The sequence below is a fragment of the Mytilus californianus genome, unplaced genomic scaffold, assembly GCF_021869535.1.
Source record: "Mytilus californianus isolate M0D057914Y unplaced genomic scaffold, xbMytCali1.0.p SCAF_1, whole genome shotgun sequence".
Taxonomy (NCBI): Eukaryota; Metazoa; Mollusca; class Bivalvia; order Mytilida; family Mytilidae; genus Mytilus; species Mytilus californianus.
The window spans coordinates 130,825,757-130,839,484 of record NW_026262581.1 but is presented as its reverse complement, the minus strand read 5'-3'; the positions used below and the strand labels follow the sequence as shown (position 1 = coordinate 130,839,484).

Below are 13,728 nucleotides of genomic sequence, written 5' to 3'. Positions count from 1 at the left end.
AAGTATTAATACAAAATATGTGATACTAAATTTGTATTTTCATTGGTTTAGCATAACAATATTTCCTAAGGAACCACTAGTTTACATACCATATTTAATAGCTAGAGTGTGAAGACCATCATCTTTAATATAACATACAGCTGCTATAACATGGATAGGAATATCAAGGGTCTACAAAGAATTATAATCACAGTTAAATGGACTGATATCATTCCTTCATTTTCTAACTGAAATGTTCTTGGTAAAGCTTCAATAAATATTTCCACATACTGTAAAGAAACAGTTTCATTAAGTTCAGTGGGTTTTCAAATTGTTACTTATGGATACTTCATTATTCAGATTTGATTGTATAGAATTCAAGAAATTTAAATATGATTACTGATACACAATACAAAGGCAGAGTTTTCATTAAGAACTGGTCAAAGAATTTTTTGCAACAACACTTTTCATTGGTTGATTAATCAATTACATCATCTGATTCCTTGTTATGATCTGAATGATAACCTGGCGATGGAGAGAGCTAAACTATCAGAGGTTTTTTTTTATAGCAAAACCACAAGTCAAACACATGATGTAGCTTATTGAAAAGAAAATTGCATGTGACTTTTTTTACTGTTTATTTGACAATGTCCTTAAACTGTGGGAGACACTAATTCTTTTAACACATGGAATAAATGTTTTATTCAGAATCTTTAAATCAGCTTAGATTTCTTATACATAAAGGAAACCTTTCTGTTGGGGCTGAGTGGGTCAAGAAAAATCTTTGAACCCCTCCCAAAACGTCTTCCTCAATTCCTTTCAAATCTGGCCTATTCAAAATAATTTCAAAGGGGGATTATACATAAATACAGTAACCCGTATATAACTCTAGATCTATGTAAGGTGTTTAGTTTGTGCTTTTCAGGTTACCGGTATACAAAGCAGATCAAACTACTCTAATTATATTTTATATTTTCACTTTTCATACCTCATAATCTTGTTTGTGGATCCTAATATTGCTTTTACTGAGACTGAAAACAGCATCAGGATCTTGCGAAAGCTGCAGGGGAACTAACTCTTCTTTCTGTAATAAAGACATAAATTATCAGCGTACAAATGATGTTTTATACATTTTGCTTTTTTATATTAAAATTTAATAGAAAAATAAACACCATTAGGCTATCCTATACTTCATACAAAATTCACAGATATTCACTAGCAATAATTTAAAACATATCTTACCTCCCTTAAAACTTTGGGAAGTAAATAAATTATACTGTGCATGTAATGTTAACATTAGAGGCCATGTCTAATAATTAGTTACTGAACAAAGACTTCAAATATTTGTTACAGGGGCTAAAAACGCAATGTGTCAAAATTGAATATTCAGTATTTTTTAACATAACAAATAGGAAAATATCTACTTGCTGTAACATTTTATGAACCAGTAATCAGGGATGTAGTATTTTACATAATCTAACCCTTTAAAACTCAGAGCAAAACCTTATTTATATCTTACTTTCTAAAATAAGTGAACAATTATACCAGATATCATCAATTGACTCCAAGCAGTACAAAAAAAACAAGCATTCTGTGAGTATTGCATGGCAATACATAGTCCCCTACCGGTTACAAAGTCATTGTAATGGAACAAAATTTTAACTTGATCTATAACTTGTCATGGTGTAAACTACATAAAAATATCAAGTCAAAATCTTCAAGCATGACGAAAAAAAAACTGTTGAAAACTGATTATTTAAGTGAATTTTCTATGTCCAAAGACCATAACTGCACAAAATTATCAGACTGGAACAAAATTCCAACTTGATCTGTAAATTGTCATGATAAAACTATATACTAATTATCAAATCAATATCTTCTAGAATGACAAACAAACCTACCACAAAATTCTTCAAACAATTTACCAAAGAAAAGGAAAAAAATCCAAAATGTCATTTTGTCTTTTAAAATCTTTTAAAAAATGAGTTATTTCCTTTTGAACAGAAATCTACTAATTAATAAGTATTTCATCAAAAATTTAATTCTAGGGAAAGGGCTTTAACTGAACAAAGAGAAAAGCTATAATCAATATCTTCAAGCACGAAGAAAAAAAGTCTGGAAAACTGATTTGCCGTACTGACAGATGGACAGACAGACAGACAGACAGACAGACAGACAGACAGACAGACAGACAGACAGACAGACAGACAGACAGACTGACGGAGTGCAAACCTAAAGTCCCCTTCGACTTCGTCAGTAGGGGACTAATAAGCAGACAAGATCTGCCAAAGACAATTTGCCCATTTTGTAAAAATTAACACAGGGTCTACCACATGAATTTAGTTTGTGACCTTAACCTTCAAGTTATAATGACTCCACATCATGAAAAGTAGCTGAATTTACAGCAAGGCTACACAACCTAACTTGTAACAAATTATCAATATAACACAAAAATAATTTAATTGAAAGTATCATTTAAAATATATTTGAGGTAAACCAAAGATAATGGTATTTATATATTTTGTTTTAGGGATATGTAAATTTGAACTGTTTTTTACCTTGACATTCCAACTTAACTAGTGACTTTCCTCTGATGGTAGAATACAAATAATATCAAGTATCATTTTCATCCCTTAAGACACTCAAATTTTTTGTACACAATTTGCATGAATGGACGAAATGTTTCCTATATACCTCCCTGAAAATTTTCCACAGAAGGTATCAAAATATATCTTGCTGGGGTACATTGATTGTTTATACCTTGCCACGATCGATGATTCGTAATACATCAGTTCTGTTAGTCACATCTACTTCTACAGGAACACCCGGTATAAGGCCAGCATACTGAAATTATATTATTCTGTCACTGGTTATATCCTATTGCATTTTGTAAAATGTAGATATTGACAAAAAAAAACAACATGCATTTAAAAATGAAATTTGAAGGAATACCGATTTTTCTAATTCATATATCATCTACTTCATGCCAAAAACAACACAATTTACAGCAAAAAAGTTTCCTCTGAATAGTTTTATGTTTTCGCTGTTGCAGTATCAAAGGAGTAACAATACATACACATTGCCTCTGATATAATCTTAATGAAACAGTATAGACTATTGGTGAGCTGTCTTTGTGCATCATACAAATATATATCATAATCAAGGAAATGTATGACTATTCCATATATATTTTATATTGCTAATTGATACAGGTTTTTTGGATGAATGAAACTATTTCATGGGATCACTATGCAAATTAAGATCTGTGGTTTAAGGCTGGAGTGATCTACATAGGAAGAAACTCCAAGATCATTCCTTTGATGATATATCTGGTAGACATTATAAACAATGTAATCTACAGTAAAAGGTACAGATGAATTCTATAGCATCCTTTTGTATGTGGTTAACTGTATCTGTTCTTTAGATATGGAAATAAGCTGAAAATTGGTTATAAAAAAAATAAAGTAAATAAATTTCAGAATGAGTCAATAAGCAGAATAAAAAATAAGTCATCAATTTACTGACCCACACATCACTTTCTATATAATCTTTCTTCATCAATAGATCACCCATCAGATAATCAGGTGATGGGTCAGACACTTTTTGTTGTTTGGTTTCTCTTGATAGTGACATCAACTAAAATTTTAAAAAAACTTTGTTTTAGGCACAGTATGAAATGTATTGAAATGAAGTTTGACATCATAATTTTCAGTTGCAAAAGTACAAATAAAAACGTTTTTTTCTCTTTTTGTCTTTTTTTTTGTTTTAAGGTTGCTGTTGCATGTACATTATGACACTCTGCCCTGAGATAACTTTGACCGACTAAAGGTCAACTCAGACCATCTGTAATGACAACTCAGACAAAGTTTTAAAGAGGGTTTAGACTATCTAAATGATTAGTAAAGATACTTACAATGCAGGGCCGTAATATTACAGCCTCTATCCAAAATACCGTTTTTTGGCTCTAATGGCACTCCATACTTTCAGAGGTCAAATATATGGTATGTATTTCGAAGTTTATGCATGTTCCCTCAACCTCAGGCTACTTATTGTCATGTTTCTCAGGTTTATGCTGCAGTTTGAGCCCAACTAAGAAACTTGTAAATTGAAATCAGATAAAAAACTGTTTTTTTCTGGAGGAGTCACCCCGGGTGGGCTTCTCTTTGGTGTCTGGGACACACAGTTCAGAGGCCTAAAATTTCCAAAAATAGTATTAACCTGTAGGCATATTACTACTGTCAATGCTCATTATTGAAATACGCTTAGGGAATGACTACTGCCTGTTGCAGGTCCAGGTGAAGCCAGAAATCAGGAAAAAACGACAAATTCCTGATTTTTGGTGGAAATGACCTTCTTTACACTATCATACTTAGATCAGGTTCACTCCAAACTCAGCACTTTTGGGGTCAATGTATTCAATGGGGTTCACTCTACATGCAGACTACAGTGAGACACATCTATCATCATCCATTGGTCTTCCAGGTCAAGAAATAGGACGAAAAATCATCAAAATTAACGCTTTTAGCACATGATGACCAACTTTGGAGCATGTTAAGAGTTTATGATTAAATGTATATTATATATTTATCAAAATAATTTGTTTTAATGTGAATCCAAATTTCTACTTATCTTTATTAATTCATTATAACACTTAAAACTAGGATTTGTATCGTAAGCTTACTATACAAATCCTTGCTTAAAATAAGCAAAACAAAGTTGAAGTTGAATTTGTTTTTTTTTTTTATTTGTTGAACAACTGTTGAAGGTTATTAATTATATTTTTTAACCTAAATGTCAATAAGTCAACTTAGACTGTCTATTTCAACTCAACTCAGAGAATCTATTTCAACACAACTTGGAACGTCTAAAGTGCTAACTCTGACAAAGTATAAACACAGTTTGGAGAATATATTAATGCTAAAATGTTATATTTCACATCAGTTTCATTTTATACCTTGCTGCATTTGCAAATGACAATGAATGAAGTGCTGTGCCAAAAATAATTAATCTAAAGTAAATTAAATTGATTCTAGTTTCTACTTCATCATGGGCATGGGGTGATTCTACATCTTAAATTATTTTTTTATTAATTCATTAAACATGTAAAACAAACTAAATTTATCTGATAATTGAATACCTTGTTTATTATAAACGTTTTGCATTTTACCAAAAGTTATAATTAAATTAACTTAATTAGAAATTATTTATCTAATGTACTAAAGATATGTACAATGTATGTACATGTATATAACTATAAATCATAGTGATTATTTCATTTTGAAATTGGAATATGTTTGGACTTATAAGTTCTTTAAAATATTTGAGGAAATAATATATACCAAGCTAAAAGAAATCTATCAAAAATATAACAAACATACTCATATAAGCTTTCAAGCAGCAGAAATAAAAATAAATATAGGAAGCATCCTAAACAATCTTCAACAATCATTGACAATAGACAGATGCATGTCTACACAAAATGTCAAGCTCTAAATTGTCCCGAGTCTTAAAAGTTGTGATCTTGAATTGTCTCTATCGACGGTCTGACTTCTTTTCATAGAAGACATACAGGTAGATAGTTTAAGTTGTCTCTTTCGTGGTAGACACTCATCTTATCATTTATATGGTCAAAATAGGCGTAAAACTCTCCCTTTATACTTTGTCTGAGTTTGCTTGTAGACAGTCCAAGTACACTTATTGATGGTCCTAGTTGTTTATTTTGTAGATGGTCAGAGTTGTCTTCGGGCCAAGTTGTCTTGCACCCCATTTACATTTAAGGTTCATGTGGACCCTTTGGCTAAAATGGCTGCGTTTTCACCTCAAAAGTTACTCTGAGTACAGACAAACCTGTGCATCTGGAAAAGTTTTAAGCCATAGTATGTCCTAGATAAATAAAATTCAAATGCATTGTATGTTTTGGAAATTTAAAACTTAACAGGATTTTGCAGTGCACTTTTTTTCGTCCCTGCAGAAGATGATAAAATTAACAGCAGTTGAGTTTCACTTGATATGGTCCACTCAGGTATACAGTTTAAATCACCAATTATTGTTAGGTATCTATTGTCAATCTATTGTCCATGTCAATTAATACAGTTCACTTCAATTATTACCTGTGGCACGGGTGTCATTCGTTATATAGAGAAAAATGATCGTGAAAGAATAACTAACAGTGGTCAAGCATTGTGATCGGATTGTGAAAGATCTGGTATCTCATGGTGAATGCAATTAAGTTCTACTTCAAAACTTGTGAAAAATCTGATGTATTTTCAAAAGGTGGAACAAATCAGAAAAAAAATTACGACTGTCAAAATGATTCAACTTCCTTATTAATACTGTGCACTAAGTTAAAGAAAAAATGCAGTACTTTTTAAGAAAACACGAAAGGCGACACACAATCCTATGAAAATCATTAAGAAATAAATGTGGATAGTGTCCACATGTGGACACAGATGATGCCCCTGCTTGTATCATATAGCTATAAAGGGACATAACTGAAGAACGGTAAAAGTGATGCTACCCAAATTTGAACTTGATCTGAGTTTTGTGGTAATAAGCATTGTGTGTAAGTCTCATAACATTTGGTTGAGGCTAACTTAAGTAGAGAACAGAAACTAAAAATTTAGCAATTTTTCTATTTGTAAACACGCATAACTCTAGAACGGTTGTGTATAAGTTTTATAACATTTGGTTGAGACAAACTAAAGTTAGAGAACGGAAACGAAAAATTCAGCAATTTTTATGTTTATATAGGGACATAACTCAAAAATGGTAAAAGTGTCGCCACCAAATTTCATAATTAATCTGTATTATGTAGTTATAAGCATTGTGTATAAGTTTCATAACATTTGGTTGAGGCAAACTAAAGTTAGAAAACGGAAACAAAAAATTTGTACTTGATCTATCTTAGTTTTGTGGTAATGAATATTGTGTATAGGTTTCATAATGTTTGGTAGGGGCAAACTTAAGAAACAGAATGGAAACTAAAAATTTTGCAATCTTTCAATTTATAAAGGGGCATAACTCAATAATTGTTAAAGTGACACTACCCAAATTCAATTTGATCTGTGTTTTATCAATCGAAGTCAAAATTAAACATTACATTGTATAAAGCATTGATTGTAGTTGATTCAACTATAATCATGGACAAAGGAAGATAACTCCAATTTTAAAAATTACTTGATATTTTGAAGAAAATAAAAATTTTGCAATTTTTCCATTTATAAAGGGGCATAACTCTAGAACAGTTAAAGTGACACCACCAAAATTCAATCTTGATCTGTTTTTTGTGGTAATAAACATTGTGTATAAGTTTCATAACTTTTGGTTGAGGCAAACTTAAGTTAGAGAAAGGAAACTAAAAATTTTGCAATTTTTTCCATTTATAAAGGGCATAACTCTAGAACAGTTAAGGTGACGCCACCAAAATTCTAACTTGATCTGTGTTTTGTGGTAATAAGCATTGTGTATAAGTTTCATAACATTTGGTTGAGGCAAACTTAAGTTAGAGAACGGAAACTAAATTTTTGCAATTTTTCCATTTATAAAGGGACATAACTCAAGAATGATTAAAGTGAAGCCACCAAAATTCAAACTTGATCTGTGTTTTGTGGTTATAAGCATTGTGTATAAGTTTCATAACATTTTTGATTGAGACAAACTTTAGTAAGAGAACAGAAACTGAAAATTTTGCAATTTTTCCATTTATAAAGGGGCATAACTCTAGAACGGTTAAAGTGACGCCACCAAAATTCAAACTTGATCTGTGTTTTGTTGTAATAAGCATTGTGTATAAGTTTCATAACATTTGGTTGAGGCAAACTCAAGTTAGAGAACGGAAACCAATTTTGGGACGTACGTACGTACTGACGGACAAGGGTAAAACTTAATGCTGCCTCCGCTACGACGGGGGCATAAAAATCAAGTTTTGTATCTATAATGGTCACATTCCAATATATCATGATATATTTGAAACTTTATCTTTGTTGTGTCAGGAAGTCCAGTAAAATAAAAGTATGTAATTACTTGAAAAAGTTCAAATTATTTTTGAAAAAGTATAATTTTGTTGATTTTTAATCAAAATTGATTGTGAAAGATCATCCAACGCATTATTTTGATTGTGAAAGACAATGCGTGACTTAATGATCAGAAAACAACCTTTCTTTTACTAATTGATATACTTGTAATTGGTTGAAGTGTGTAATTACTTACTAAGAACTTAAATTAATGTTGTCATTTTTTTGGTGATATATATATGTACCCATATTTAGACCTGTTATCATTTAAAAGGCAATACTAAGTTTAACAATAGACATCCAAGATTATAAGACTTCCAGGAGCACAAATTGTCGAAAAGTAAATATCTTTGTATATATAATGCTAAATGCATCCACGAATGATTGAAGCGAGAGGTGGTCTGGTGGCTTCCCCTGGAAATATCTTAATGTGTACGTTTTTGTTTCCGTAAGGGCTAAATCAAAGAAGCTATATCATTTAATTTTACATACAGGTGTATAGAAGATGTTCTTTTCATTAACAATACAAAATTTTCTGATAAGGTCCCATTAATAGTCATGAACTAGAGATTACAGACACCACATATACAGCTTCCTTAGCCTCATTTTTAGACATATACCCCGAATTTGACTACAGCGGTTATCTCAATACCAGAGTATCTAGTGTGCACCCGTTTGAAAAATCGTGCACACGACTTTGAAACATGTGCGCACGACTTTTAATCTCGTGCGTACAACATTTAAAAAATGTTGTGCACAACCTACAAAACTAGTGCGCAGGACTTTCAAACTGGTGCTCACGACTTTCAAACTGGTGTGCACGAGTTTCAAAGTCGTGCGCATAATATCTAGAAAGTCATGCGCACTATTTTGAAAGTCGTGCGCACCATTTAGAAAGTCGGGCACGCCAGTATGAAAGTTGTGCACATCAGTTTGGAAGTCATGCATACAAGTTTGAAAGTCCTTTGCACAACTTTGAAAGTCGTGTGCAAGATTATTCAAACTAGTACTAGTGCGCACCATATTATTTTCCGGCAAACGAAAAAAAAAAAATATTTACTTGACACTTAAGGGGCTCTGTAATTATGCTTTACTATACTGACTGTATTATCAAATACAAAAACTTTTTTGTTGGCGTCTTTGTTTGATTTAACTGTAAGTGTGTTTGAATGTTAAATATAGTTGTGTTGTATATCTGGGATGTATGTTTACACAATTTTGGCTTCTGGATCCCAGATATGGCCACGTTAACCAATTATGCCTGTTTGGGTTGCCAATATTATCCAATTTGGCAATATTGTGGAACATTAAACAACTGTCAAACAAGGGGGCATATTAGTTAGCTAGAAACCAGACTTAACCCACCATTTTCTTAGGAAAATGCCTGCGTCGAGTCATGGATATGGCAGTTGTTTTCCTACGTTTTTTTTTAAACAATGTTTTTTTCCAATTCTTACAAAAATCACAAAGGATCTTTGTTTTATAGATATGACTGTGCATAAAAAATAATGGAAATCAGATGAGAGAATCTTAACTTTTCAAACGACATAAAACTTATGCAGGACTGACAGCATGGACAGACGGACTTTGAATGTTAAAAGAAACTAGTCCGTGTGGTATTATCAAATAATCAGATCAAATGGCATTGAAACATCATAGCCCTATTCACAAACCAATTACAAATATAAATTATCATTTGTTTAAACAAAGATTTGTTCGTTTTCATGAATTTTTGCAATAACGAATACTAAGTAAGTGGCAACAGATCTTTCACAATCGTTTTCACGATCATCAAAATGCAGTCCCCGATCTCTCACGATCCATAATATCAAATTTTTACAAATATTACCATTTTTGCAAAGTTTCTGATTAAACTGAATCAAAATAACTATTTTAAACAGTAAATTTGAACGATATATTTAAGAGAAAGGTAGTTTATGCATTCGAAATTTGAAAAAAATCATGTTTGTTTACATTTTCATTACTCTGAAATTTCGATGAGTAATCTGCCTTTTGTAGTTTTGTAAAAACGGTGTACTTTTAAGCCTTTGTTTTTCTCGGATACTGATCATAATGTTGAACCATTTTGACAGTTTTATTTTTCCAATATTTGTCATTATAATTGATTAAATTAGATTATTTACTAACATTGCATGTGTCTTTTCGATAAGATTTCATTTTTGATATTTGAATTTTATTTATCTAGGGCATGCTTTGCCTTAAAACTTTTGCAGGTACACAGGTTTGCCTGTACTCGAGTTAATTTTGGTATCGGGTCCGTTCGCTCCAAATACACATTCGCACCCAGCAAGTTTGCCCCCTGGGTCAGTTCGCACACTTTTTTTTATTCAAATACCGGTTAAATTATCAGATGTTTTTTTTAGATGTATATATATGAAAAATATTTTATATTTTCATGTATAATATTCAGGAATTTTTAAATGATATATTTTTTTTAAATGATTTGATGAATAAATATTAATTGTTTTGAATAATTGTTGGAATGTATGATATCATAATGAATAAAAATAAATTATAAAATTATAACTTAAGTTCTTCTTTACCCTCAAGTTTCTTTTCATATGGAAATAGATGCTCTATATCGTAAATGAGAGCTGTAATACAACACCAAATAAGCATATATCTATAAGTACATATATATATTGGTAACTTCAATCTTCTGTACACATGGAAATAAAAGCTCTGTAGATAGTTATAGCTGATATACATGATATACAACACCATGAAACCTAAAAAACATGTGATTTGTGGCCCGGTTTTTGTGTTCTTCATTGTTGTTTATAGAGTGGCACTTTATTTTGAAACAATAAAAAAAACATATTTATAGCAAAACACTAACTAAAACTTGATTAATCAACACAAATCCAATCAAAAGGTTGCCAACATAAAAGGGGGCGAACGTTAATGGGAGCGAATGTGATTTTGGGTGAACAGACCTGTATTTGTCAATTTTGAGGTGAAAATGGTCCACATGAACCTTAACCACACTATTCCTATCAAACATTTATTTATCTTGTTTCTGTTTTTAAATGATCATCTGCCTGCTTCTTGGTATACTGCAAACTTAAATAATAATAAGAAGAGATGTTGTAAAACAAACTTAACCGTAGACAATAATAATTTGTTAGCCTTCTAGGTAATAGACTGGTTAATTTCTATAAAGAGACATAATTTGACACTACTGTCACTAGTCAGTCAGCTGATCAGCATAATTTTACCATTTTCAAACTACACGTCATCAAAATACAGTGTTTAATAATAATATAAAGTAAGACTGTACCTTTCTTTCTTTAAACTCCAACCTATCCATTGCTCTGACTGTTGCATCTTGATCCTGATCTAGTAAAACCAGAGTTCAGTTTTTTTCTACTTTTTTTTTTGTTGACTTCCAAAGACAACTTCCGGTTGATGATTCACCTGAAAACCAAAATAATAGGTCAAATAAAGGTATGGTAAGTTACTTTATTTGCTTTAAAAATCAACATGTCTTTGACAATATATTGTCCTTACGTTCAAACATCAATATAAATAGTTTTTACTTCGAATAAAATCATACAAGATGGATATAAAAGAAGTTATCGAGAAAAATAAATTCAGATAAATCCGTCACCGAGAAATTCTTTAGAATCTCCAAGGAAAAATTATTCAGAAAAATTGGTAATGATAATTCAAATGTTATCTCTATATGCTCTATTGTAGGCACATGTTGAATATGTTATACAGTATTTAGTGTTGTAAACTCAATATTCATCTTCCACACGAAAACTTGCAATAGTAATGTGTCTTAGTCTTAGTGCCTAATTATGTGAAAAACACTTACAGGTCTGTAAACATGAAAGCATTGGCTGATTTTACCCCATTTTACTCTATAAATAACGCTATATAGAAAACGGGACGGACAAGAGTGAAGCTTTCAACAAGAGACACTGAATGATCAGAGTAAGGTGGGCCTAAATTTAAGGTTCATCATAACAAATGGATAAAAATGGCTGTATTTACAACTAAAAAACTACTCTGAGTACAGACTAACCTGTCCAGTCGGAAAAGTTTTAAGGCCTGGCATCCACTAGATATATAAAAGTTTAATGCATTTTGTGTTTCAGAAAGATAAAATCTTTTTTGGATTTTGATGGGCATTTTTTTTTCGTTCCTGCAGAAGGTGTAAAAATAAACTAAGTTGGGATACAACTTTGAGATGCTCCCTCTCAGGTAACAACTTATTGTATTGTATTGATTGTCCTTGATTGGCATGGACAATAGACAGACAATAGATATTTACACAACAGTAGTGAGTTAAAGGGTCAAATTGAGTGGACAGTATCAAATGAAATTCAGGTGTTTGCTTATTTTTACACTTTCTGCAGGAACGAAAAAAAAATGCCCATGAAAATCCAAAAAAGATTTTATCTTTCTGAAACACAAAATGCATTGAACTTTTATATATCTAGTGGATGCCAGGCCATAAAACTTTTCCAACTGTACAGGTTAGTCTGTACTCAGAGTAGTTTTTGCGATGTAAATACAGCCATTTTCGTCTGTTTGTTATGATGATCCTTAAAGGACTCCCGGGGCTGCCTACCAAAAATAGATGATCATGAATAAATATATGATTTTCACCCCATTCCTGTTCGCATTCAAAGTCACTTCGCCTGTTTACCCTGATTTTAAAAATCAACATTGTTGGGCAAGAATAGGCATTGTTTATTTTTCTTATGGTATTTAGACAGGAAATGTTAAAAATTGAGTGTCATTATGATGACCATCTGGTAAATATGTTAACGTTGTATTTTACTGGTTCCACAATGTACATGATGTATGTATTATATGATAATTTCTTATTTTGACATTAGATCAATCACATACAATTACACATGTAGTCTTTCTGCAAGATACACAAATTTCTACATACCATTGTTTAAACAAAATTTATTCATTTTTATACGACCTCAAATTATTTTCGCCGTCGTATATATTGGTACATGTATGACGTTGGCGTCGTCGTCCGAAGACACATTGGTTTTCGCACAATAACTTTAGTTAAAGTGAATGGATCTCTATGAAATTTTACCATATGGTTCAATACCACAAAAGGAAGGTTGGGATTGATTTTGTGGGTTATGGTACCAACAGTTAAGGAATTAGGGGCCAAAAATAAGCATTTTTGTAACTTCCAGACAATAACTTGTGTGTTAGTGTATGGATCTCTCTGACATTGTACCACAAGGTTCCATATCACAAAGGGAATGCTGGGATTGATTTTGGGGGTAATTGCCTCAAAATTTTAGGAATTAGGGGCCAAAAAGGGGCAAAAAACAAGAATTTTACTAGTTTCAGGACAATAACTTGTGTGTTAGTGTATGTATCTTTATGAAATTGTACTGCAAGGTTCCATATCACAAAGGGAAAGCTGGGTTTGAGTTTGGGGGTAATTGCCCTAAATGTTTAGGAATTTGGGGCCAAAAAGGGGCCAAAAAACAAGCATTTTTACAGTTTCCAGACAATAACTTGTGTTCAAGTGTATGGATTTCTCTGAAATTGTTCTGCAAGGTACCATACCACAAAAGGAAGGCTGGGATTGAGTTTGGGGGGTGATGAATCTTAAGGGGGTTCAAAAATTGGGGGGGATTTTTTTTTGCTTCCCCCCCCCCCTTTTTTTCCTTTTTTTTTTCTTTAAAATTTTCCATTTTAAGTTGGTTATTTTTGATTTATATATAAA

General features: G+C 31.8%; 2 protein-coding genes across 8 annotated transcripts in view; one reads left to right on the top strand and one right to left on the bottom strand.

Moving 5' to 3' along the window:
- LOC127734290 (cerebral cavernous malformations protein 2 homolog) overlaps positions 1-11,411 on the bottom strand; it is a 38,312-nt gene extending 26,901 nt beyond the window's left edge. For all 3 annotated transcript variants that reach the window (XM_052244132.1, XM_052244119.1, XM_052244126.1), the window contains exons 1-5: positions 11,293-11,411; positions 3,505-3,615; positions 2,740-2,823; positions 968-1,063; positions 90-171 (exon numbers count right to left, since the gene is read on the bottom strand). In XM_052244132.1, coding sequence (XP_052100092.1) covers positions 90-171; positions 968-1,063; positions 2,740-2,823; positions 3,505-3,615; positions 11,293-11,322 — 403 coding nt within the window. In that variant the 5' untranslated portion in view covers positions 11,323-11,411. The remainder of the gene's footprint in view (positions 1-89; positions 172-967; positions 1,064-2,739; positions 2,824-3,504; positions 3,616-11,292) is intronic.
- The window catches only part of LOC127734144 (focal adhesion kinase 1-like), a 79,052-nt gene continuing 76,734 nt past the window's right edge, over positions 11,411-13,728 (top strand). Inside the window, exon 1 of one of the 5 annotated variants that reach the window (XM_052243891.1) lies at positions 11,411-11,464. The gene's annotated coding sequence lies outside the window, so the exon portion shown is untranslated. Of the gene's footprint in view, positions 11,465-11,641; positions 11,670-13,728 lie in introns of those variants that run through there. The other 4 variants (XM_052243899.1, XM_052243908.1, XM_052243880.1 and 1 more) reach the window with 4 other exon arrangements.